We start from the raw sequence: 26941 nt of genomic DNA, 5'->3' as shown, positions 1-26941 counted from the left end.
CACATGCAGGCTTCCGCTGTTGTAGTCCAGTGATTCATCTCAGCCCGTGTTCTTCGATTTCAGTCAGGTGAATAATTCAGAAACCGTAGAAAACATGCAAAACTGGTGTAAACAGTCTACTATGTATTATTAATGCCGATAAAAGCTTTGCTGGAATGGGCTGGTGGGTGACGGACCCGGACAGTCCAGAGTGGCGCACACGGACTCGCCAAGAAAAGCACCGAGAGTGTTTTTCATTTTACGGGCGACGTGGCTTTGTTTCACATCCCCGCGACGGAAATGTATTTGCATAAAGTTTTAATGCGGTTTGAAGGTCGCGGAGGCGTCGTTAATTAAAACTTTTATGTGCTGCGTTTTGAAATCAATTATTTCAGACTCCAGTTAAGCTGCGCTTTATCCAAATGAGATGTGGGCTGTTAGTGTACAGCGCGTCTCACGAACACTGCCAACTTTTGGAGCTTTGCTGGAAATTCAGAGATGTTTAACACTGTGCGGGAGATTGTTTGACTCTCTCTCCCGCACTGTTCACACGCAAAATAAATAAATAAATAAATAAATAAAAAGTTTTATTTTGCTGTCTCGATTCTCGCTGGTGCCCGATAATTTGCAGTTCTGAAGTGTTTTTTAGATTTGGAGATCAAATGAAGCCCTTGAAATGCATTCATCCGTGCAGATTGGGGAAGCACTTGAAAGCATGCGGTGAAAGCTATAGCCTACATACTGTAGCCATGCCATAAAGCCATAGCAACAGAGAAAAATGTGGAGATTTTGTTCTCATTATCTCTGGTGATGGAGATGAAGGCAGCTATCATCTCAACAAAGACAAATTGTGAATTGGTGCATGTGGAGAGGCGTGAGGTCCGTGGTGATATATGTGAAGCCCAGACATGATTATACAACATGCTTCTTAAATATATTCCAAATAAAACTCATTTCACTTTAAGACAGAGTATTTTATTTGGTCGTCCTGTTTTCATCTGCCCAGTATGACTTCACCAAAAGTCAAAGATTCAAGTCTACACCAGGTTGTGTGTGTTTAAGTGTGTGTGCATGCAATAGATGTGTGTTTCTTACTCCTGCCCCTTTGAGGGCCGATGACTCTCCCACGTCAGCCTTCGGTTCTGGTTTCACTGGGACCGGATGATGACGGCGGTGTGTGCTGGTGTAAGCCGAGGTGGGCCTGCGTGATCTGGTAACATCCCAGGCCTTACTGGTGTCATTTTGTACCCAACACACACACGCATAGACACACACACACTCAGTAATTCTGCTCACACTGAGTTAGTTGGTAGGAACACAGGCAATGGAGAATGGGTTTGCTTTAGTGGACAGTAGGAATGATAAAAGCGGCCTGCCAACTGTGCCTGGACGGCAGGCAGGCGGTGGGTTGCAGGCAGAACCCAGGGGTACATTGTGTTCTTTTTACTTATTCATCCTTTCTTCTGGAGGCAGACCAGGTCCACCTTACACTGCTTGGCCCAGAGTGAGAGCTGGTAGGCAGAGATGGAAGGATGGGACGGAGGAAGGAGTGCAGGGAAGAGGGAAATGGCACAACATGTCCATGTCAGTTAAATTTTGATTACATGGGTTGAAAAATGCATTTGGATTTGTCTTTGAGTTATGTTTTTTTTTTTTTTTTTTTCTTTTTTGAAATGCATGAAATTAAGTTCATCTCCGGTTCAAATATTTGAAATCGCAAATTATGCGTCAAGTTTGTCAAGAGTTAAATGTGTTAAAAAAAGATTAGACTTTGGAGCATTTTAAAGGTTTACCGCAAAAGAGCCTGTGCAGCCCTGAGCAAAACCCCAAGAGGTAGCTTGTGGACAGTCCTCCTGCATGTGCGTGTTTGTGTGAATGTGTGTGAATTTGTCTTGGAGGCTGGTTAAATCCAAGACAGCAGTCGCCTGCTCATCCCTTATCTGTGCAGTCTTCCTGACTGCCCATAGAAAATGGATTTATCATGCTTAACTGAGGCATTTGGCACAACAGGGTAATAGGTGGCTGTCCCCTGGATGGATGGGCATGTGTGTGTGCACCTGATATGTGTGTGTTTGTATGTGTCCATGTGAGTACGTGTAGCCCCCCTCCCGTCCTCCTCTGCCTCCTAGTGTGGATTAGGTTTAGGCTGATCTGTGGCCAGTGGAAGCAGGCGGCGCCTATAGCGCTCTTATGTTGGTCTGTGATATAGTTGTTTACCAGGCCACACTGAACACGCATGGCAGCGCACACACACACACGCACACACATTTGTCATGTCAGTGAGTAGAAAGTACTTCAAACCTACGTTTACTCAATTATCTTGCAGAGCTTTTGTTGTTACAATGTTCAGTAGCTGATGTAATGTTTTGTTTTGGCAGATGGTAAATTGAGTTGCGTAATATAAGTGTGTTATCGACGTATAATTGCATATTCTTTGCCTCCGGAAGTCATTATTCTTTCACAGGTTTAAGAATCAAAGGTTTAAGATTCGTTTAACGTGAAAAGACTTAGTTTGTCATCATGTGATGAGATGATCAGGCAGTGGAAATGTCAGGAACCCAGGAGGAACTGAGGGATGAAAAGAGAGCCAAAGTACTCCATGCTTCGTGCAGCTGCTCGGCAGAGACTCCCCTTCACCTTTATCCTGCTCCTCTTCCTCCGCCCGCTCCACCTCCTCAATTAGCTCCCTTTAGGAGCGAAGTAACGGTTAGTGAGAGATCTGCATTGTTCGTGGATGAACTTCAGTTGTTGTTGTTGTTGTTTGTCTCTCCCGTTTTCTCTGTCGCTCACCATCCCCTCCTCCGTCGCCCCTTGGTGTGTTTTTCGTTCTCTGATTTTCTCAGAGGCTTTTTTTGTGGTGGTAACCCCACTGAATGGGACAATGCAGCCTAGCGTGAAATTAAAGCTCTTAGTTAGTTTGGAGTTGCTCAAAAGAGGATTTTACACATGCATGCATTCATACACCCTCCCATGCACTATAGATATAGCTAATTAGAGGAAGTACACCCTATGTCGAGCATCAAGGGCCCAATTAAAAGAGTAGGGGAAACTTTGGTGTGCAAGATCTAGGCCAAATCAGCCCGGTGAATGCATTTCTCTGCCTTTTGTGCGAACAGTATGTCTGCCTTTTTAATCCAGGCTAGAGAATATGGACAAGACTGATATGATAAACACACAAGTTTCATTAACATATGCATGTCACGTACGCGGTAAGTAAATCAAGAAAACAGTCAGATTGATCATCCTGACAGGCGAGCATCTGATTCAAAACAGATTGAGCTGGTCTTGCTGACTCTTCCAAGTCTCATTTTGGAAGTAGTCTCCAATGAAATGTCTGTCATGCATGCACATCAGAGTTTTTGTTGTGCATGTGAAAGGCTTTTTTTTTTTTTTTTATTTGTGCAATTTCACACTACAGCGCTGTAGTCGGATGGCTGTTTGGTTTTGTCAAATGAACATGTACCTAGAAGTATAAGACGCTATTTGAGGCAAAAGCAGTTCAACGGCTTGAATTATTACTGCAAAACTGAAACATGTCGGAGTATTTACTGTATCTTTAACTTGTAACTGGTGGAAAAACAGAGTTCAAACACACACACACACACACACACACACACTGATGCTCCATATTGAGACAATAGAGCAGCAGCCCAGTGGATCAATTGCTGAACTAGATAAATATATCTAATAGTTGTTTCAAAGGTCTTTACTCAAACAGTAGCATTATCAAATAACTTTTGTTCAGCCCTGTTTCCTCACTGTAACTACTGGTCATAGAGGTCTGGCATCCCAGCGAAGCAGCCAGTGGATCCAGTTAGTGAGTCAGACTTTGTGGAACAAAGTGTGCTGCTCTCTGATCCTTTTCTGTTGCCCCCCTTTTTCTCACTCTCCCTCTCTCCCTCTCTCCCTTTTTCTCCCGCTCTCGCTCCCGTTGAGAGCGCTGGCAGCTCGCCAGGGGTGGAAAAATCTATAAGCCATTGCGTAATATACCATATCTTTACCTTGGTTGAACCCTGTGCAAGATCCACAGCTGTGTGAGCACACAAACAGAGAAATGTTCGTGCCTCTGTGTTGCGCACGTGTTTGTGTGAGAAAGAGACACACAGAGTGGCTTCTTTGTGGCGAGTTGTCAGTGTACACCCTCATATAAACTGTATCACACCACTTTGATCAAACGCTGCTGACAAAATATTTTTCTAAGTAGACTGAGCATGGCGTTGTGCTCCCTCTGTAGAATGTTATGCCAGGAGGAAAGTAAGCTGAGGCCATATAACATGTGTCTGTTATTAAAAATGAAAATCACACTAACTTCATGTTTCGCTTTGGTGACATATAAACTCCGTGGAAACATCAGTGTACTTCCAAAGCCAGTGGCATAATAACTAGTGGAGCTACTTGTTCTCCATGTATATCTTTAGAATGGAAATTAACTTTCATGTTTGGCATTTCGTTGTTTTTAATATGTTTGGTGCAGAGCTTAAAAAAAGTGCGGGCCTCTCTCGTAGTGTCCATCTGCACCTGAAGCATCCTTGAGGGCCGAGGGAGGGAGCGTAATGTTTTTATTGGCTGACTTTACAGCAGCACTGACTTTTGAACTTTACTGTCGAGTCTTTTGATACTGTACTTTTATGGCTGTTATCTCTGTTGTGACTCTTATTTCATACACTGACACGCTGGCCCACAGAAAAATAAAGACAACAATAAGCTGCTGCTCACGCAGTGCGTGGATCCCTCTGTGATCATTTTAAATGAGACAAAATGCCAAACTCTTCCTAATCAGTTTTCATCTTCACTAATGTGATCCACTCAGCCGGTCATATTGCCCATTTGAATATCACATGCTTGGACTGTTTTTGATGGTGGTGATTATTATTAAATGGCCTGTAATGACTTCTGATAATCCTCACATGCAGCAGGCACCCCGAATTTGCTGGGAGGCAGTTGTTTGTTAATGCACCACTGAAACCTAAAACACATACAGATGTGTGCGGAGCATAACCACAAACCCACTTGAGATCCCGGCCATTGTTTTAGTACATGCTCATGCTTAATTTTTACCAGCTTGCCTATGGAAATTTTTCAGCAAACGTGCAATTTTTCAGTACAGAACACCCATATTAAACTCATTTACTTTATTCCCCTTCAGCTACACAGTGTAAAGGGTCAAACTGTGTTAATGCGGTTTTGCCTGGGAGGGTGGATTCGGGGTTGACAGCTGTATGAGAGAGGTAGCGTCAGTAGACAGGGTAAAGTTGGGTGGGAGAGGGATACAGCATCATTCACTTCATGTGCTGCATATGTATTTGTCTTTGTGCATCTGTGAGCATACTGTGTGAACGTGTGTGAGGCTGACTGCTGATATGTTTGTGTTTATTGACTCAAAGAGACGGGCCATGGTTGCGTACACAGCGAGGTACGGGTGGCAGGGGTCCAGGCTTAGGGGAAACGTGTGTGTTTAAAGTACACACAGGCCTAATTATGCTGATTTAAGCATTCTTGCGGTCCTCCCTCTGGCTTGTGGTGAGTTAACTGGCACAGGGGCATCCAGCAGAGAGAGAGAGAGAGAGAGTGAGAGAGTGAGAGCGAGAGTAAATATTAAGAACAGAAGACAGAGATAGAAACATAAGGCTCAATAAAGGCTTCAATAAAAAGAAGAACAATGTGAAGCAGATCGAAAGAGAAAAGGTGTTAGGGGGCTACAGCACAGGGAGAAATTGTTGTCCCCGTTGCTGGTGAAACAGAGGGAAAACATACAGCACCGTCAAACTTCCCAGCAGGTTTTTTCCCTCCTCAGTTTGGGGTTAAGAGCGCGCCCGCACTTCGTATTTATTTTTATATTCAGATGTTATGGATTGCTCCGGGAAAAGGCTGTCCCATTTCCCAGCAAGAGGAATTAATACTGTTTGAATATTCTCTCTGGAGTCTAAAAAGAGGAATTTTGCAATGGACTTTGTGAGGTTTATAAGTGAAAACTTAACCACTGCTAAATAAACAAACTAGTGATGATTAAAAACTGACCCTTGTTTGTTGACTCTACTGCTTTTTGGCCCGTGTGTGTGCACCTGTCTGCGGTTCCTTTTTTTTTTTTTTTATGCACACGCATGTACCATGCTGTAAAAGGTGTACGTGTGCAAAAATAATTTAAACAAAATTACAGAGGCAGCTACACAGGTGAGTCTAATAACGATAAACAGGACTTAGCAACCTGCGCCAGCAGGCGTCTCACCGGTATGAATATTTATGCACATGCATTTTACAAATTGAGTCAAAATACACATAACGTTGTACTGTATCTGGTGTGTGGAGGGCTACCTGCACCGTTACATTATGACCAAGTCTCTTATGGCTACAGCTGAACAGTATCTAAAACATAATATTTTACACAGTTAATATAGTTACAGCGTCACAGAAGGCTTGCGCAGGTTCCTTCTAGCAGAGCAGAGCAGAGATGGATGACGTCGGCCGGTGTGTATTCACGCTTCCTTTCACTGAAGTGATAAAATCCTGCTGGAGACAGGCTCCACTAACTCCAAAGCTCACATGTTTTCCCATATATATAAAAAAAATATATGCTCTCACTTTCCTTACACTTGCTTGTCTCTTTCTCAGAACTTCCCACTTGCTGTGGCTCTTATCTCCCCCCCCACCCTCTCTCTGTCATTACATCTTTCATTTCAGCTGTCTCTTCCTCCATTTTACCTCATTCTTTCCAGCCCCCTCCACTACTCCTCTCGTTCATTCCCTCAGGAAGAGCCACAGTCTTATCTGGGATATGTTGGATTTGGTGAGCTTAAAAGCCACTTTACTGACACCCTGTCTGCCTGTCTACAGTGCAGGCTATCTAAAACTGTTTCACCATTCATCAGCTTTGTCCGTTGGAATGCTGCTTTTTTACTACCTATACCCTCCTAATGCTAATCCTCTACCTGAATCTCCATCGTTTTTCTGTGCCCCTCTGTTTCTTTTTGACTAAAATGCTTGATACACTCATATTAGGTTTCTTTGGTGATGTGAAGGAATGCCAATGTATCATAACCATATTACTGTGATTAGAAAAGGCAAATGATGCCAAGCGCTATCTAGAGAATCTGATCTCTGCACAAGAGCTTTTTATTTTCTTGAAAAAGTGCTGCTTCCATTTTTAATTGATTGGGTAGCGCAAGTGCTTGAATATTGCCCAGCCTGCCTATATGTTGTTCTTTGAAACAGAATATTGTGTTGCCTTTGTTGTGCACTTGAAAACCTAAAAGAAAAATCTATGTTTTTTTTTTTTTTATAAAAAGCTTTCCAATAGTGTACTGAAATTTTGGAAAGACCAAATATTTATTTTAGCGCTTGAAGAGTGTCACCAAATGATGTGCAAATCCAGAAGCAATCAGACCTGTGGCAGCCCCTCTCTGACATGTGGCAAGCAAACTGGAGTTAAGGATTTGCTCATTTAATGTGTTGTTGATGGAGCGACTCCATCCATGTTGAATCACAGAGAGACAGCGGTGATGGCTAAACTGAGCAGGGATGTCAGACTTGGATGATGACTCCAACTCCCTTTACAGCACTGCAAAGGCGAGCCCTTCTTTCTGTGTGTGCGTGTGTGTACGTGTGTGTGTGTGTGCATTTGTTTAATCATGTGCATTTGTGCTTATGTGTGGATCCTTGCATGTAGGCCATGTGTGTGTGTGTGTGTGTGTGTGTGTGTGTGTGTCCACACTGCTTGTGTGTCTGTTTCATTCCTGACGGCCAAGAAGCCTCAGCAGCATCTGACGTGGCAGCTCTTGCTGCTTTCAGTCCAGCTCTTTCCTTCTGGCTCACTTTTCTGTGATACTATCTTTCATACTATCACATGTTTATAAATGGAGACTGATTGGTATTTCATACCGAACCAGTTTCACTGAGAGTTGATAAACACTGTACTATTTACTGAAAAAATAACTTGGCACGTATTTATTGCACTCGTTTTTTTTTTTGTTTGTTTTTTTTTTACATTTTTAATGAGATAACGGTAAATCTGAGCAGAATACTCAGCAAAGGATAGGAGTTTTAAAAAGTCCAGTCTGAGTACATACACGTATACAGGATTCCACTTTTATTATTTAATTTCTCAGCACAACAACAAGTGATTTCCACAAAACTAAAGACCAATACAAATGACTACTTATGAATAGAACTGATGCAACCTATTTCAAAGTTGTCACTTATACTGAAGCATTAAGAACTTTTTACGATAATTTGATAAATGATAAAAATCCACAACACACCACTGTTCTGCTATTCCCATTTCTTCCCTGCCTTGTTTGTGAGGTGTCTTTTTATCGAGGTGGGTTTCCTCCATTTTATGTCCCCTCAGAGGACATGTACTTATGGCTGTCTGCCTGTGGTGCTGTGGTGCTCCTGAGGTCTGCGCGAGGTGGTAGTTTAGGCTGGGGAAGTCAGCGAGTGCGGTCAGAGAGGAGATAACTGCACACACACTCTCCCAGAGGCGCCCGTCTGCATGGTGTGTCTGTCTGTCCTCCCCTCGCTTTGTGGGAGAATTCTTCTTTCAAAAAGGAAAGCACTGGTTTGAGAGGATAAAAGCTTCAAAATGATTTAGCTGTGTGTGTATGTGAACACGTCGTCGGGTGTTTATGTGTGTGATTGCGAAGGCTCTTTTGTTTCTCGCCTTACTCGTGTTTGCGTATGTTTCTCCGTTTCTTCTGACCTCACATGGCACCTGCCCTACAGGGAATGCCACTCAAAATGGGCAGAGTGACCTTTAACCCACACACTGCCAGCTCAGAGTCAGGCATAACTCGCTGCCATATCAAGAGCGCCTCTCCCTTTGACCCAAATGTTGTCAAGCATGCCAGAGATTAAGACCCAGCTCTCAGGAAGCCATTTGGAACAGACACCTTTTAACCCTAATAGGATCAGAGTCACATAGGAAGCCACTTGGAGCAGCCACCCACTCTTAACCCCTAACACTACCAACTCAGCACAGACAAGGCAGAGTGCACAGGCAAAGGCCCAGCTCATATCATGCCACAGGGAGCGGGCACCGTTTAACCCTCGCCGCGCCAACCCAGCGCAGGCAGAACTCCAGCTTATATGATAAGCAGAATTAAATCTGCAAGCTTCAGTGTTCCTGATAACAAGCTCACTGATGCAGAAATGAGATGTAACGGGGTTGGTCTCCCATCTGCAAAGTAGCACGCCACAAACATCGTGTTCTAATTGAAAACACTGAATTGTGATCACCAGACTAGGTTTTGTAAATTTCTTTTTTCAAGACCTTGCATACGATTGATTTGCTGGAAGTCATAGAAGGGTTCACTTCTGTAAAATTAATTTTAAAGAGAAATTAAATCATTAAAAAAATTCCACTGCACTTGAGGGATTTATTTTTTAACATTCATGCATAATAAAAAAGAATTTAACGGTTGCATTTTTGCGTTTCTCCTGCTCCAGCTCAGCAGCATGATACTGAGATTTGAAATTATTAATTAAAAAAGAAACAACAAAGAAACGTTTGACATTTTCACTCAATTAACCTCAAATGTGTCCCCATAACTGCCTCAGGAACAAACAAATGAGTTGTAATAAACTAACTAAACAGGTTTGAAAAGGATTTCATAAAGACAGGTGTTGTATTTTGGTTAATTATTCATCAGTTATTAAGATTGGAATCAGCAGGCTTTCATCCAATCACCATGAATATGTTGTAACTGTAAATTATCATACGATACACACTCTGGTGAACTGTCTGCTTTTAAAGCACATAAACATGACCTAACACATGTTTAACCCACATAACCTCTCGTGTCTTTTATAGCATCGTAGAGCATTTGTTGCTCTCCGCTAACACCCGTTCCACAATTAATTAACAAACCAGCGGGCTTTTTCGAAATCATACATTTAATACTAAATGCTGACAGATGACATAATGATTACACAAACTGCAGCAGTTAAACAAAAAAAAAATTTACAGGGGAAAGACTGCAGCAGGAGTGGCGGTGTGTATGTGTGAGCGAGAGTGGAAGAGATAGACGAAGAGAGCGAGAGAGGGGTAAAGGGAGTTTCTGCCCTTGCCTGTCTGGCACTGGTCGAGGAATGAGCGTACAAGTTTGAGTTTGCGTGAATCAAGCTGTGTGAGCGAGAAAAAGAAGGAAGAGGGAGTTCCACCGTGAAAGGAGGAAGGCGGTGCAGAGAGGGAGCGAGAGAGAGAGAGAGAGAGATGCTAGAAAATGTATCACAATTGAGATAGAGAGCACAGGCAATTGGCAGAAGTGAGAAGGTGAAACAGCAAAAAGCAGAGGGAGGGGTGACTGAAGTGCAACAACAATATGGAGTACAGGAAAGGGAAAAAAGTGTGAGAGAGAGAGAGGATTGCAGAGTAAGAGGTGAAAGAAATAAATTAAGGAGTGGAGGAGTAGGTGATGGTGGGGGGCACAGAATGAATGTGTGAGTTGGGCTAGTGGTGAAGCATTTGCATAAAGGGTGAGGGCACTCTGCCCGGCTTTGGGGAGAGGTTGGCATCTCGCCTTGCCGACTGGCAGAACGAGGACCAGGGAGGAATAAAAGAATGAGGGGGAGTGAAAGAGTGAGAGAGAAAGTCTCTCAATAGTGCATCTCTTGTGTGAGGAAAAGCAGGCCTTGGCTGCTGTCGGAGCAGGGCACGGATGGGAGGGGATATCAGGTTTCATTATCTGCTTGGTTCCTGCTGTATTTGCTAACCATGAGGTTCAAAGCCCTCGCTGCAGCTGTAGGCAGGGCATGGTAGTCGGTGTGCGCCGCTGGCATGTGCTGACTGGAACACGGTAGGTGTGTGCAGCGTGCGCTTTGGTTAAGAGTAAGATGGAAAACGCGAGACAGATGCTCTCCACGCCTGTGTAGAACAAGCAGAAAGCTGCCGCACTCTGCCACCACCCGTCACACACACACACAAACACACACACACACACACACACTCCATGTACCACACTGCCTACTTGACCTTATCAGGAATGGCTGCCCTTGTCCAGGGGAAATGTTGTACTCTCAGTTTTACTGCAATGTCCGGTCGGAAAGTGCAAACCAAGAGTGCATGTGCGTGTTTCAGTCAGCCCATGTGCTTCGGTGATGCTACAGAGGCTGCTTTAATGTAAACACTCCTATGGAGCAGTCTATATCAATTCACTCTGAATATACCCGCATGCATGTAATTCTACACTGCAGCCACATGTTGAAATGGTTTCAATAAATCATTGTTTGTAACATGCAGCGCCAGAGTCTCCTAATTTAGTTTGTAATCCATAATTGTGCCCAGTCTTATTTATACCACAATAACATGATCCCTAAGAGAAACATTCTTTCTAATTGACAGCACTGTTCTCAAGATTAACAGTCAGTTTTCTATTATAAGTACATGTATAATGTTTCGCACAGCCTTCATTTCAGCTCCCATAATATATATTTTAGTGTGCAAGCTTTGAAATCTGTCCGCCGAAATATATTTAACAAATGATCATAACAAATCGTGCTCTCAGTAGTCCAAATTGAACTCCCTACTCCAAATATTTTCAGAATATAAATTGGGACTATAACGTTCTGGTGGAGTTGCACTTCTGTTTATAATTAACTGTACAGATTGGTCAGAGTCGTAGAAGAAACGATAAAAAAAATCTCAGGAAAATCCTGGCTAAATAAATTTTGTGCACTTAAAAAAAACCACAAAGAGCGCTTGATCTTATCTTCCATGTGCTTACTCTTGAAGCTAAAACAGTCTGCGCAGACAAATCCATCGCACAAACCTGAAAGCATATTCGAGTATAATATTACTCAGGTCGGCAGACATGTCAGAAGCCCCAGCTTGCTATCAGTCCGTGTGTCTCTGGAGCTGTTTAAAGCTCACTCGCGCTGTCTTTCCCTCTCAGCCTCATGCCACAAATGGCTTCCAGACTTTCACACATAGTAATGCTTCAGTGTGTAAACAGGCGTAATTACAAACGATGCGCAGACACACTTTTAACATCAATCTGTGCCGATGGGAGAAGGAGAACGAGGGGAAAGTTTCTTCCTCTTCCAAGGACTAGAATGGATGAAAAGGTTTTCGAGCTGGATGGAAATGGAAAGACTGGCAGTGATCAGAAGTGAAGGAGTAGATTTTAAAGAGGAATAACGTCGGTCTGTGTGAATGCATGTGTGTGGGCTCGAGTAAGTGAATGAAAGGCGAAGACAAAAAAAAAAAAAGGACACTTATTTTTTTTCTGTTTCATGAAAATTTCCAAGGAAATTGCAATTTATGTCAACTTGTCCGTAATTACTTTATATCCCTGAGGCCTGTGAGGTTACTAAACCATCACCTCCTAATAGCTGTGCACCTATTTTTCCTGCGCTTCTAATGGAAAGAAAACGTGGAAACTTTGCTCGACCCATAGAAACTTGTTCCTCATCTACTTCCTTTTTTTATTTTTTATTTTGTACGAGTGTGGACAGAAATGGCATCTTGCCTGTGTAGCAAAAAAAAAATGATCCAAAGTTTTATGTAAAGTTTAGAACAGTGTTGAAAAATGAATGCTTGATATACAAAGCACAAACATTTCAAGAACATTTAATCGAAACTGTTCCAGACCATCATGAGTGGTCAGGACACACACACACACACACACACACACACACACACTCAAAGGGAAAATAGTTGAGCTCGCTCACAGTCTTTCCCTTACATCACCACACTACTTGACAATATGTGATTTTATACAGCAGATGTCAAAGTTAAATTCCAGTCATGACGCGTCCTGACACGCTGTAACCTTCATCAGCTTTCTGTGAGTGTGTGTGTTTCCTACACTCATCTTACAGGATCTTGATCGGACAAAAAGCTGCGATGGGAGACAAATACAATTTCTTTGACATATCAGGCCTCTAGTTACACGCTTGTAGGAGTTTTTTTTTTTTAAATAAAGTTTAACTTCTGCGTTTTAGAAATCAAGAATAAATATTCTTTATATAGAAGGTTTAAAGAGCAAAGGGCTAATACATCCCAGGGTTTCATCATCTACCCGCAACTATATGGTAAAATGAAGTCATAAGTAATATTATTACATTTTATATTATTTATTTTTAAATGATTAATATAGTTTAAAAATGAGCAGATATTGTAAATAATTTAAAAATACATTTATCATATTTATGCATGTGTTGAAATATCAAATAAAAAACAGTTCATGTATTTGAAATCTATAGATTTTCACCACTTCAATTAATCATGAATTTATGGTTTATATGTTAAATAATGCATTGAACTGTGTGCTATAAATTATTAGTGGCAAAGAAAAAACAAATAGACATTATTATGTGTACTAGACAATACACGTTTTAAGAGATTTTTATTATTTAGTTGGTGAAAAATGTAGGCCTACAATAAAATAATATACTATGTAAATGAAGTATGAGTGAATGTATTTTAATATCAAGGAGACCTGTCTGATTGATTGAGCAAAATTATTTATGGTGTTTTAAGTTTTACTTCTACTATATTCATTTTTAAATTCAATTTGTATTTTGTTAAAGGGGGAAATATTCAAGTCAAATTAAAATTAAAGTAAAAAAGAAAAGTGACCTGTATGTTTTTAATGTCAAATGCTTGTTGACTCGTCCTCATCGTGCAGGATGTGGCGATGACCAACGGGTCGTGCGCAGATGTGTCAGCCCTTTATTAAAAGACAGACGATTAATAGAAGAAATTCACGTCAGGTAATTGTTTATAATAGAGTTGGTGAGAACATTAAGTGAAACAGGCCCAGGTTACGTTGGTGAAATTCACTTTATGCAAATATAGTTGACTGACTGGAACTTTTAGTCCTTTTTAAAAAAAAATCACCTGTTTCTAAATGTAACGCGTGAAACAGGAAAAAAAAACACTTCTGTGCAAATGTAACTGATCTTTTAGTTTATTAGTGTTTTCACTGATGTCATGTGCTTTTAGTCGTCAATGCTCCGACAACGCAGCCGCCTCGTTTTAATTCCACATCAACTTTTATTTCTTTCTTTTTTTGACCCTGTGTGTTTAACTCACATGGACAAGTTCAGTTTAGTCTGCATTAGGAGGTTTTAGATATGAGCATGTGTGATATTTAGAGCGATTTTACCGTCAAAATAAGACTTTTCTTTTCCATTTACCGAGCGACACGTACAAACAGTAAGTTACAGAGAGACGGACGCACTCAGTGAAGGTTAACAGACAAAGAAAAGTCCGCTGTAAAACTAACACCACACCGGACACAACAGTTTCTGAACACGGGGACTGAGGTAGGTTTCTTTTTCTTTCCTCTAAGTTAAGTGCATTCATTTTGTTTTGTTTTCCAGTAGTTGGCACGCAGGGCGCAGGGCGCAGGGCGCAGGCCGTTTGGAGCTGAACTACAGGGCACTCAGAGGGGGTTTCTAATGTGTGCATAAGGCTGACAGCCAAAACCTCTATAGAAATTATTTATATGTCCTAAAATGCTTGTTGAATAATCAAAATAGCTCATTATTCTTTGTAAGTCACTCTGGCCGCCACCTTGTGCTTTTAACAGTAGTTAGTTTTAGGCCAGTCCCTCCAACAAGCAGCCATGCATGTGACAACATTGTGCAATGGGTGAATTTGCACTAAGCACTTTTTTTTTTTTAAGTCTCTCTTTTGTCGTTTAATACCACCAAAATCTCAAATACAACAGTTTCAGGTTTTTTTTTTTTTTTTTTTTTTTTTTATGGGTTTCCTTTGTTTTGTGTTTTTGGCAGTTGCTGTTGCTGCTCCGAGCTTGGCCCTGTTAATAAAACCTTAGGTGGTTTTCATTTCTCTCCTGCTCTCCGACTCAGGACAGGAGGGGAGATTGTCTTGGCCGGCCTGGCGAACAAAGGTCGTCATTTTCTGAAAGACGGAGCATGGCATGCAGAGATAAGATGAGCTCTTGCTCGAATTATTGCAGAGCAGATACCTGCAGAGTCCAGTGGCAAAGGCCTGAAAAACTGCCACCCTTCGTTCTGCCCCCGAAGAACTCTGGGCAAACAGGAAAAACCCTCTGTAATGAGCTGAAGGAAACGTGGGTTTGACAATGTCAAAAAAAGGACATTAAATAGGAGGGTGCCACACAGACTCCTTTCTTAGCCAAAGTCATAAAAGCTTCTGCTTTAAACGCAAATTGTGCACAAAACTCAGTGCTTGTGTTGTGCTGTTGTGTATAATTTTGTATTTGGTCCAGTTTATGATCATAATAGGCTTGGCACTGGATTTAACTAAGTGATTTTAAAAAGGGGGGATTTTATTTTAAAGGATTACATGTTTCATACAAACAGTATTTGCTTATTAGTAAGGGTTAATTTGTAACCTCACAATAGGTTTCTATGAATTTTTATAATCTTTTTGTTGTAAAAAGATTAACAGATAATAATGTAAAAAAAAACTATAAAAGAAGTGTTTAGATTCGTAGTAATTTAGCTTATTATCATTTGGTTATTATCAGTAACAGCGAGATCATATTACAGGTAGTGGCAGTAATACTTGGCACCTGTCCACCTTTTTATTTATCTGTGTCCCATTAAAAAAAACTCTATATCCCTTAAGTCTTTTCATATACGTGACAAACACACCTCCGTTATTTATCCTTCAGTAACAAAAACAAACACACATCCTCTCTAACTGCGCCTCTTCCTTTGCCCATGTTTCGCCCGCACCGTTCTTCTTCATTCCCACATGTTTCACTTGTTCTGCGTGGCTCTATGAGGCGCGCGTATGTTACCACGGGGCAAACCGCGCCCGGCTCGGCTTGGTCCAGATGGGGTCTGCACCCCTCCCCAACTCGGTAGTAGCGGTGATGAGCCAGGCAGCTAGATAGCCAGCTAGCTACCCACCCACCTGGGTAGCCAACCAGTCATTCACCCAGCTAGTCGTGTAGCCTTTCAGCCAACCTACCAGCCGGCTTGCCAGCCAGTCAGTAGACCGGCCAGTCATTCAGGCTGCGACTCCTCTGTCAGCGTCTGACAGAGGAGCAAGCCAGGCTGAATCTGATGGCCCTGGGAGCAAACCAGAGGATTCTGGCCTTTGTAGGGCTCACACAGACATCCTGTCCTGTTGCACAGCAGGGGGCTTCATCCCGCAATCAAATGTCCGGGCCTTCAACTTCGCCACATGACAAGTTAGCTTTTTGTGATGGAGGCCCGCTGCCGAGATTCCAGTTTTGACCATGACTCTAAAACTCCTGTGATGGAGTCACACACATGAATCCATGTGGGTACAAATGAGCTAATGTGTTCCTTTATTTTTTATCACCTGGGAGAAAGACACTGAAACGCACCTCCAATGAGTGGAGCGCGCCACACGTATTTCGTATGAAGCCATCACGAACATCTTTCTGACCAATGTAGCAGATTATACTGAATTGATCCTTGGTGAGAGTCTTTGTCTGTATATCTCCCATGGTGCACTGGGCACAGCTTGTCCCTCTGAGGTCATGTGGGTCAGGCAACGAGGAGGAGGAAACGTGCTTGCCAGGGAAGCTATACAGCCCCGTGCTCCCTCACTTTCTGCTGCTGTTCACTTCCAATTATGTGTCATTGTGTCCTTTATAATGCAACACGATGAAAATATGGGGAATTTACGGGCTGCGGTAGGATGCTAGAAAGCCTTTCACTATTACAAAGCCCAGCATATCAGAATCTGAAAGCTTTCGGCTAAGCTTCGTGAATTACAGGGAGGCTGTATACCCTGTTTTAGAGAGTTTTAATATCCTCTTCCCTTTGTAAACTGCTTAACATCTATAGGCTACTTACATGAAGCCGTCCACCACGGCTTACTCAGCCGTCATTGTCCACCAAATCTTGCCGCTCACCCGAAAATTGGGTTGCTCTCTGGTTTGGTAACAGAAACTTTTAATGTGTTTCTGTGTCTGTGCAGTTGGGGCTATTAAAGTGGAATAAATAAAAAAAAAAAAAAAAAAAGAGGGAGAGAGAAGGGGCCAGTTTGGATGTGAGAGTGCATTTTGAAACAGGAGAGCATGTTTTTGGATGGTATTTTTTGTTGGGGGGGGGGTAACAGGCATTTTCTTCCCCCTCCTCTCTTTGTTTGTGTGGTAAATCCAGGAGCAGCTGCTGGTCTCAGGGTCTAGTGGGATTTTGGGCCTGTGTTTTCTCATGCCATCCCATGCCAAGGTGGTGTAACGCGAGCACAGAGAGGGAGCGGGAGAGAGGGGTGTTTCTGGACAGGGAGGGTGTGTGTGTGTGTGTGTGTGTGTGTTGGTTGGTTGAGAGAGGGGGGGGGGGTGCAGTTGGAGCGTGAGCTGGTTTGTTGGGAGCGCTGTGACCACGTTGGTGACGAAGGCGATGTAGAGGGATTGGGGTGGAGGGAGGGGTGGGGGCTTCAGAAGGCGGGTGCTGTCTGGATTGGATACATGTAAAATTAATATCCTCTGGACTTTGCCTTTGCACTAGATTGGAACTTGTCTATTTGGCTAATGACGCGCCTTCTGCCTGCACCACACACAATCCCCTTCTCTCCCCCTCCCTCCATCACTCTCTCTCTCTCTCTCACACACACACACTCTCCACTACCAGCCACCAACCATCCACTCCTCCTCCTCCTCTCCTCCCCCCCCCACCTCTTTGCTTCTCCCTCTGCCATCTCTCTCTCTCTTCCCTCCCTTTCAGCGCTGGGAGCGTGCGTATTGGCTGCGCTGTTTGAGACTCGGTGCCAAATAGGTGGGCCCTCTGCGTGTTGGCACAGACTCAGTCAATGGTTAGAGAAGGAAAGTGGAGAGGAAGAGAGAAAGAGAGAGACAGAGTTGGAGAGAAAGAGGGGGAAAAAAGAAGCTGCACTCGGGTTTGCCAGCGGTCGTGCACACTCTTCCAACATTGATTCGGTCCTCTTGTTTTTGTTTTTTTTTTTTTCCTCTTCTTCTCCTCTGTCCGCACCTCCCTTGTCCAGCTCTCTCTCGCCCTCTCCGTGAGTCTTATGCAGATCCTTATTGAACCAATAACACGAGCCGTTTTGCCAAGCTTTTTTTTTTTTTTTTTTTTTTTGCGTTGTTGTTTTTTCATCAAGATATTTTTTTTTAGTTGAATTTTTTTGCAAAGGGGCTTGTTTACATTTTTGACAACTTTATCCGTTTTACTGCAGCGTTTGTTTTATTTTATTTGTGCATGTCCAGCTCTTTTTTTTTTTTAATCCTTTTTAGAGGGTGAGATTGCTGAACTTGTCTACACTCTCCTTCTGTTGTGCTCTTGAACAGCACCTCTCCTGCAGCTCCTGCTGCAGTACCTCCTGTGTTCTTGTGCTGGTATTACACTGTGCCCCCTTGGCCTGTCTCCTCTTTCTCAGCTTTTCCCCCCTGCTGCTTTTGTTGGACACTTCTCAGCTTCTCTTTTTGATTATTTTTTTTCTCCTCAGTCTTTTCTAATATACGCAGCATTACTTTGTCGTCTTTTGAATCAACAATCCAGTTTCTGAACTGGGGGTGCATTTTAAGTTTCTTTGCAATCGGCGGGTGAATTTATGATGAGAGAGCAAAATGGTAACTACCTCGTTATTCTTGTTTAATTCACACATGTGTCGTGATGATGACTGTTATTACTGTTTTGAGTGGAACTGCAGTTGAGGATACATTTTTAACGTTGTGTTTTTAATGTAGTAACTATTTGCTTTAATTTTAGTAATTATTATTTGGTGTGTGGCTTTTGAAATTATTCTGTGTTGTATTAGATATTATAGTTTATGTATCTAGTCTGGATTATGTTTAAAGCAAATTTGATAAATGTTACTTTTTTTCAGCTGTGTGCATGTGTGTATATATATATATATAAATAATTTTTAATTCATATACTTTTTATAGCATTAATACTGTTTTTGTGTACAAAAAAAAAAAAAAACAGCAGGTCTGGCCATAGTTTAATTTCTACGTAACACAGTATTTTCTATGTATTTATTTAGGCAGGTATACACCTCATTTACTAATCTTATTTAAGTAAAACTCATTTCTCATTTCTCACCTGTGTGTTGTTTTGTGTTTGGTGAAGTGTGTCTTTCAGAGTGATGTGTCTGTGTTAGGTAGAGGCTGTAAAGCATCTTTCTCTCTCTTTCCCTCTCTCTCTCTCTCTCTCTCTCTCTCTCTCTCTCTCTCTCTCTCTCTCTCTTTCTCTCTCTCTCTCGGCGCCTCTCGCTCATTCTCTCCCTCTGCTCACACAGAGCAGGCGCCGCTCCTCCATGCTGCGCGCCGGTGCTAACTGCCTCTCTTCTCTCTTCCCTTCCTCACCCCCGCTCCCTCTCTCCCCATCCTTCTCTCCCCCGTTCTCCCCTTCTCTCTCCACTACCTCCTCCTGTTTCCCCCCCTCCTCCCTCTCCTCCTCCGCCCTCCCCCCGTCATCCTCCCTCATCCAGGATGAATTCCACCCCTTCATCGAGGCCCTGCTGCCCCATGTCCGCGCCTTTGCCTACACCTGGTTCAATCTGCAGGCCCGCAAGCGCAAATACTTCAAGAAGCATGAGAAGCGTATGTCCAAGGAGGAAGAGCGCGCAGTGAAGGATGAGCTGTTGGGGGAGAAGCCAGAGATCAAGCAGAAGTGGGCCTCGCGCCTGCTGGCCAAGCTCCGCAAGGACATCAGGCCTGAGTTCCGTGAGGACTTTGTGCTCACCATCACGGGGAAAAAGCCCCCCTGCTGCGTGCTGTCCAACCCTGACCAGAAGGGCAAGATCCGTCGCATCGACTGCCTGCGCCAGGCCGACAAGGTGTGGCGACTCGACCTGGTGATGGTCATCTTGTTCAAGGGCAGCCCCCTGGAGAGCACGGACGGGGAACGGCTGGTCAAGTCACCACAGTGCACCAACCCTGGCCTGTGTGTCCAGCCGCACCACATCGGAGTGTCCGTCAAGGAGTTGGACCTCTACCTGGCCTACTTCGTCCACACGCCAGGTATGTGGCCAACTGGATATATTAATAGGGAGGAATACCAACATATAAACGCACGTTGTACATGCCCGTGTGCATGTGCATATAGATGTACACACATTTGCATAATTACACACATAATCATGCATCACAACACTTGTGTAACACAGACTGTATGGGAATTAAATAAAAATTTAAAGATACATGTTGGTTTAGGAAATTCCAGAAATACACAACAAATTTTGAAGGAGAGAATTAAGATTACAATTAAGCTATCTGATAAAAACATATATTTAAAATAGCAAATCAGAGAAATGTTATTTAACAATATTTAATTAAATAAATGCAGAAAAGATTTACCTCTGAAAAACAAGTGAAAATCCATTCTTCCTTTTGTTCTTGCAGCAAACGGCAAACCATTTAGCTTTTTGCCTTTTTCATATTTTCCTTCTGTTCTTTAGTGTTTGTTTACATCACAGAATAGTATCAACTTTTAAAATAAATATATATATATATATGTGAGTGTGTGTTAAAGGCATCCGGCCAGCGTGCTCCGGCAAGTGCATGTTCATTTTTCTGAATGATGCATTTGAGGTTTCGAGCATGTATTTTGTGTGTGTGTGTGTTTTTTTTTTTTCTCTAAGAAGGAATTTGCATGCTTGTGTGTGTGTGTGTTTACGAGATGAGCACCACTGTCAAACTGTTTTTGTGCTGTGAGTGAGAGTCGCTCTTTATAAGATTGTACTCAGTCTGTCAAAGTGTATGTGGCACGATAAGGCCATTGTAGCCAGGGATCGTCATTTGGCCACAGCTCAGAGTTTGTGTGTGCGTCTGTGTGTGCGTCTGTGTGTGTGTGTGTGTGTCTTCTGCTCTCAGGCCGCAGGCTGCTGCCGCCTTCACCGTCTGCCTGAATGCGAGCACCACGTTGGACCTGGCTGCCAAACACACACTTACACACAAAGCGCCAGTGCTCGCAGTACTACTGGAGCCACTTTCACACACACATACAAACACAGCTAAATAAAGACACACACATTTAGTAAAAAAAACAAAAAACGAAAAACAACTCTGTCATATTCGTTGCGCACTTTCACATGTAGAGCCAAACATGGTTTTAGTCCCGATTGCGCGCACACACCCACACAACACACACACTCGGCCAAGGACCATCATAGATACAGTTCGAAACAGCCAAACATTGTTGTATCTCAGCCACCATCGTGGATGCACACACTTGCTCCTGGCCAAACATCGCTGTAGCCTCCAGTGTGTGTACTCCACACACATGGCCAAAACACTGGCAGTTGTAGTTTTTTTTCCTCGCATTGCAAAAAACAGTGTCACAGCAACCACACACATGCACACATGAAACACATTTCACAGCCAGATCCTCCGAATACACACTGCTTCACCATTTGCTGGCCACGTATACAAACACACGCTCATGACCTAATATTATCTCAGCTGGAATTTTCTGGAAATTTCGAACAGTGACTCAACCAGCTTCACACACAAATGCACATTTATATATATATATATATATGCAGCATACACCATTCGCTGCCCAAATACACACACTAACTCCGCCTAAGCAGAACTCATGTGGTAGCCGCTAACACGAGTGCAGCCAAATGCTATCACAGCCGTACCCCCCCCACCCTCTCTTTCTCTGACATATACACACACAAAATCTCAGTCCAGGCCAAACACCTCGCACAGCCTGAGCCAAACCCTGGCAGCAGCTCCAGCTTCACTCTGTCGCTCTGTCTGTGGTGGTGATAAACTGGAGGTAGCGGGCAGTCCCAACGTTGACTGAGAAAATGTGTTTTACTGTTATGGTGACAGTTTTTTTTTCAGTTGTAATTGTTTTATCATATGCAATTGATTATGAATGTGACTCTGCAGCAAAAAAGAAAAAAACCCCCAAAAAACACAGTTTTCAAAATGTCTTAATTTGGGTTTTGGGTCAGTGAGCTTTGTTTTTTTTTTTATTTTATAACATTTAACATTTAAATACATAATTTTGCTTATGACTTATATACTCACTCACTCACTCAGTGAGTAAGTTAAATTTTTATTTAGTTGAGCATATTTCCACAGAACTTTTAAATTTTTTTTGTAAATTTAATAAAAATGTAGAATTTAGAAAGATATAAAAGTAGAAGTGTTATGAGATCACTCTGTTTTTAAACTATATAACTAAATGAAATTTTCATCTAATACCTGCCAAAATTTCCAAACTGCAAAAGGGAAAATTGTCCATTTAACAGCTATACGTATTTTACTTGTTTTATCATTTAAAATGTATATCTAATAGGTGATTTCAAAACATTTTAGGTTTTCAAAATTAAAAGTCACTGTTAGGTCACTTGTAGGTACGGAGCATTATTGATAATTACCTTTATATGACTAACAGAGATTTTCAGAATAAAATATGGAACATACTAAAAACAAATACTGTGTTTTCAGGTTTTACAAATACACTGAGGTTAAACATACAATATATGAACTGTAGGTGTGTTGTGACAAATAGTTTCTACCTCTTCTAACTTAGTTTGTTGTCCAGTGTTCAGTCTGCTGCCGTGCACTCGTCGAAACAGTACTTTACAGTACGGTACAGTAAAACACACGGTTGTTGGAGGGGCTGCCCGGTGGGCTGCCCGTTCGTAATGTGGACTTTCTCTGTGGCTGACTCCAATCCTATCTGGCTAACACAGTGTGCCTCAGTACTGCTATCTGCCTCCAGTGAGCCCATGCTCAGTTTAAGTCCCGGTTGGAGAGACACGTTGGTGTCCACAGACACAGACAGGGGGGACAGAGGAAGTGACAAAGGGCAACCCGGTGTTTGTAAGTGTGCCATAAGGTTGCTTGTTACTGTTTCCACAATCGACCCTCATTTACTTTATGCATATTTTTGAGCAAACAGGCATGAAGGCCTGCATTTATTACGTACACTTGTCTGTTCCAGTGATGTGCGGCTGTGTTTTTTCCCTCAGTCGCACAGTGAATGACAAGATGTGCTCATTGTTTATTTTTGTTTGGTTTGCGTTTTGTCGGTCTTTAGCATCTCTGTCTTCGTTGCTCCTCTTTGATCCCGTGCACACTTTTGTTTTGTCTCCTTAAACATTGCCCTCATTGTTGCTCTCACAGAGGTAAAGCCTCTGCTGATCTCTTTTGTTTATATTGTAGGAGACACAGAGAGAGAGAGAGAGAAAGAGAGAGAGAGAGAGAGAGAGAGAGAGAGAGAGAGAGCGTGCACGTTGGAAAGGAGAAGAGGCTGCGATAGTGATTGTTCTGTTTGGCAGCGCCCGAGCCCCGTTGGTGTGGGAAGAAGAGAAAGACGTCTTGTGTTTTGTTTATGACAGAGTGGCAAAAGCTGCCACGGGGAATCTCTGGGCTTGCCGTCAGGCTTTCTCAGGCTGTTCTGCAGCCAGCCAGCCTTCGAGATCCCCTCTGTTACGGAGCAGAACACGCCACAGCCGTAATAGAACAAACCACGCTGCCACAATACAGGGCACAACCTTCTCGCCCTTGTTTCTCAGGCACATCAGATAAAAACCAATAAACCAAACAGGGCATCTTGTCTATAAACACAAATAAATTCCTCACAGACCTTAGAGAAGAGAGGTTGTGCTGCAGTACAGTTAGCAGTGTATTATTTTTAGGGTTTTATTAGGAGCGAGTGACTGGTATTATAATGGAGATAGTGATCTCTTGGCCCGGAAGTGCCAAAGGTCTGCCAGAGCACTACAAACTGGCAGCGTCACTCTGATAACCCATGAATGGAGTGTGTTGGATAGGCTTTGTACCAGTACTAGTATAGATATAATTCTCATTTCTGTCAGTCGGATCACTGCATAGCTCGGATCCACTTGTGCACAGTCTGAGGAGAAGTCGTTTAGTTGCTTCTCATAGTATTCACTTGACTATTTGATTTATAATCGTTGTGCTGTTTTAGCTTAAACTCAGCACATTTATGATTTATTCAAGTTTGGAAAAATAGAAGATTAAAAAAAAAACAAAAAAACATTTGTCAGGTCCAAACTTAGCTCAGTGCTCTTAGTCATACTTTGGACCTCGTTCCTAATGCTTTTTTTTTTTTTTTATTTTTCTCTCTCGCTCTTTTGTACGCCGTAAGTGTGATCATGAAAAGATGTTTCAAATGTGTTTCCAATCAAAAGTGCAGTACAGGAAATTTGCAGTCACTCTGAGGGAGGTGTGAAATGTGCTCGCCGTGCCATTTCTGCCATGACCGCTCCACACTCCACGGTCTGTGGTGCCAGATCCCGCCTCCCTCTCGCTAAAGCAGTAGTCATGCCTTGGACTGTGCTGTAAGAAAGCCTAGAGAAACCCTGCTGCTGTGGCTAGCCCCCCCACACCCCCACACCCCCACCCCTCCGGGCCAGCTCACTGACCACAGGAAGGATTCACAAATAGAAACCCCTGTGTTCATCACGTAGGAAAACTTGAAACATATGGGGGGAAAATGAAAAGATATGTGGGAGATAGTGAGGACAAAAGTGGGAAAAGCAGAGAGAGTAGAAAACGGAGGAACAGAAGCCTCCTGATAGTCACAACTGACATGACGAATGACTCGCAATGTGTTAAAAAACTGACGGGGTACTCTGTCAGATTCCACAAGTCCCCGAGCTCTGTGGCTCAGTATTTTTTTTTTCCCTGTGAAAATAATCTGTTTTGAATTACTTCCTGGATCTCTTCTTCAGCTCCCATGACATCACATGGGTTGAGTGGACTGTCCTTGTGTGCAAGTGTTTTTTTTTTTGTTTGCCTATGTGCGTGCACAGCTTAGGATGACCCTCAGCGGTGAAGTGAGCATTGAGTTTCGATTAAATGAAATCTCGACATTGAGGGAGCCTGTCAGGTCCGAGGCTTTTGTATTGTATGTGTGTGTGTGTGTGTGTGTGTGTGTGTGGTGGGAACGGGGCCCGTGACGGCTAAGAAAAGCTCTCCACATGCAGAGCGGCTTTGGCGGCGGTAAATGTTCACTGAGGGCTCTCGTTTAGCCCGGTCTGCATCATCTTTTGCGCGTCTGGCACCGGGGGCACATTGAGGTGGCTACATATCAAGTCTGAAGGGTTAAGATAAAGGGAGAACCCCCATGTGATGCACAGAATTTTTTTTTTTTTTTTTTTTGAAAGGCAGAGTGAGCCTTCACACACTATTCTTGGCTTCGGAAAAAAAAGTCTGTGTATTTGGAGAGCTAATGGCATCGGGCTCGCCAAAGCCCTGTTGTGTGCGTAATTGCTCCAAAACACACACACACACACGCAGATGCAAGGACGCAAACATTGGGGTGTCACAGATATAGATAGATCGATCCAAAACAACAGGATCTGCATTCATCTCATGAGACCACGAAGACAACAAAACAACAAACCATGAGGTTATGATTTTCGGCCTCTCATTAAATTGACCAGTGTAAACTGGTGTGTCCCGTGACCCGGTGCCTTTGTCCCAGAAACAGCTCCCCACTTTTTTGGTTTTTACATAACGCAACAATCATAAGCTTCAGTTTCTTTGGCTGTGCCCTGACCCGGAGGAGAGTTAAACCTCTCAACATTTCTGGTCCGTCCGCATCTGTTTACCTTTGTGTGAAGTGTTTCAGTGTTGGCCGGTAAGTGGTAAATAGATTATTCCATTGAAATCGGGAGACTGTCATCGAGGTGCAACAGACAAATAAGGCAGTTTGTGCTATTTGGCTCTGTCTGTTTATCCTCTGAAAACACTCAGCTGTCAGATTTTTACTGTTTCTCCTCAGGAGAAAAGCAACTTAGGTGGAAAACAGACATTTACATCAGCTTTCTATTCAGCTCTTACAGAAATCGCTGTCTCTCTGTCAAACTGTGTACTCTATGGCGTGTTTTGTTCATTAGTAACGGTACACACTTTTTCCTTCTTTCTTTTTGAATTACAGCTACCTTGCCTGTGTGGTAATTTCCATTTCCATTATATTAATGAGTGGTGGGTCTACTGTTCCCAAATGCTTTAGTACAATTAGTCCTCAAAATCATTTATTTGTAAAACAGTATTATGCAAATTAAAATACATCTTAAATAAATAAAAGTAAATTATTATTTTTTTATGTGATAGTATTGAGTCCTATATGTATAGCAATTTATTTTGTCAAAAGGAGAGAGGTGTTTCCGCATACCTCTGAACTCAGTATAATACCTACTCTTGAGATTTAATTATAGAATAAAACACATTAATGGTTATCATATAAAAATGGGCGTAGGCTTCACGAATACAGTGTCAAAACCTGCATTCTTTCATTGGCTTTTTTTTTTTACATTTGTATTTGGGGAGAGACAGCAAGCAAAGGGGAGAAACAAGGGGAGAGAAAAGAGGAGAAGAGAAGAAAAGAAAGAGGTTATTGAGAAAAGAGAGAGTCAGAAGCAGCGAGGGGGTGGTATTGTCTGTATTAATACTGTGTCTTCCCAGTGCCGGGTCTCTTTTCAGGCTTTTGTAGCGGCGCCAACCATGAAATGTGTCTGTCCCCAAAAACCATATACCCACTCAGGAGGGTTTCCCGACCTCAGAGAGACAGAGAGGAGGAGGAGGAGAAGGAGCGGGAGAAAGAGTGCAGCGGCCAGTGCTCGCTAACAGGCAGGCCAGCCAGAAAGGATGGAGAGCCAGGGAACATGGCTTATTCACCGGGCTGCACTCACAGTGAGGCCCTGGCATCTAAGTCTGGCTAATAATGATATTCAGCACCACACAGCCATAGTCGCGCTAGAGCGTGCGAACACTTTAATTTGAAGACATCATTTAATTTTCTTTTTTGTTGCTTAGTTTTTTTGTTTGTTTTTCCAATAATGTGGCTTCACCGAGTTTTTTTTAAAGCTAAATAAAAAGTTAGGTCAGTACAGATTTAGGAGAAAATAAAAATAACTGATTTCATTTTGCACATGTGGGTTGAAGAATAGAGAAATTATTATGTGGGCGAGTTTAACACAGAAAAGGAGTCTGATCTTCTGAAAGTGAGAGGAGTTGTGTCGGCGGCCGTTTTTGGCACGATGCTATCTCTCTGTATGGAAGACGCCAAATTTTCATACACAGTCTCTGCCAACCTC

The 26941-nt window shown here is 42.7% G+C and overlaps 1 protein-coding gene across 8 annotated transcripts in view; it reads left to right on the top strand.

Annotated features, from left to right (window-relative positions):
* Positions 1 to 26941, top strand: part of LOC113162411 (nuclear factor 1 X-type-like) — a 103227-nt gene that overhangs the window by 14507 nt on the left and 61779 nt on the right. For 7 of the 8 annotated variants that reach the window (XM_026360515.1, XM_026360512.1, XM_026360517.1 and 4 more), the window contains one exon: positions 19340 to 19871. In XM_026360515.1, coding sequence (XP_026216300.1) covers positions 19340 to 19871 — 532 coding nt within the window. Of the gene's footprint in view, positions 1 to 19129; positions 19872 to 26941 lie in introns of those variants that run through there. The other variant, XM_026360511.1, reaches the window with a different exon arrangement.

This window comes from Anabas testudineus, chromosome 1 (genome assembly GCF_900324465.2).
Source record: "Anabas testudineus chromosome 1, fAnaTes1.2, whole genome shotgun sequence".
Classification (NCBI taxonomy): domain Eukaryota; kingdom Metazoa; phylum Chordata; class Actinopteri; order Anabantiformes; family Anabantidae; genus Anabas; species Anabas testudineus.
This window is presented reverse-complemented; position numbering and strand designations above follow the sequence as displayed.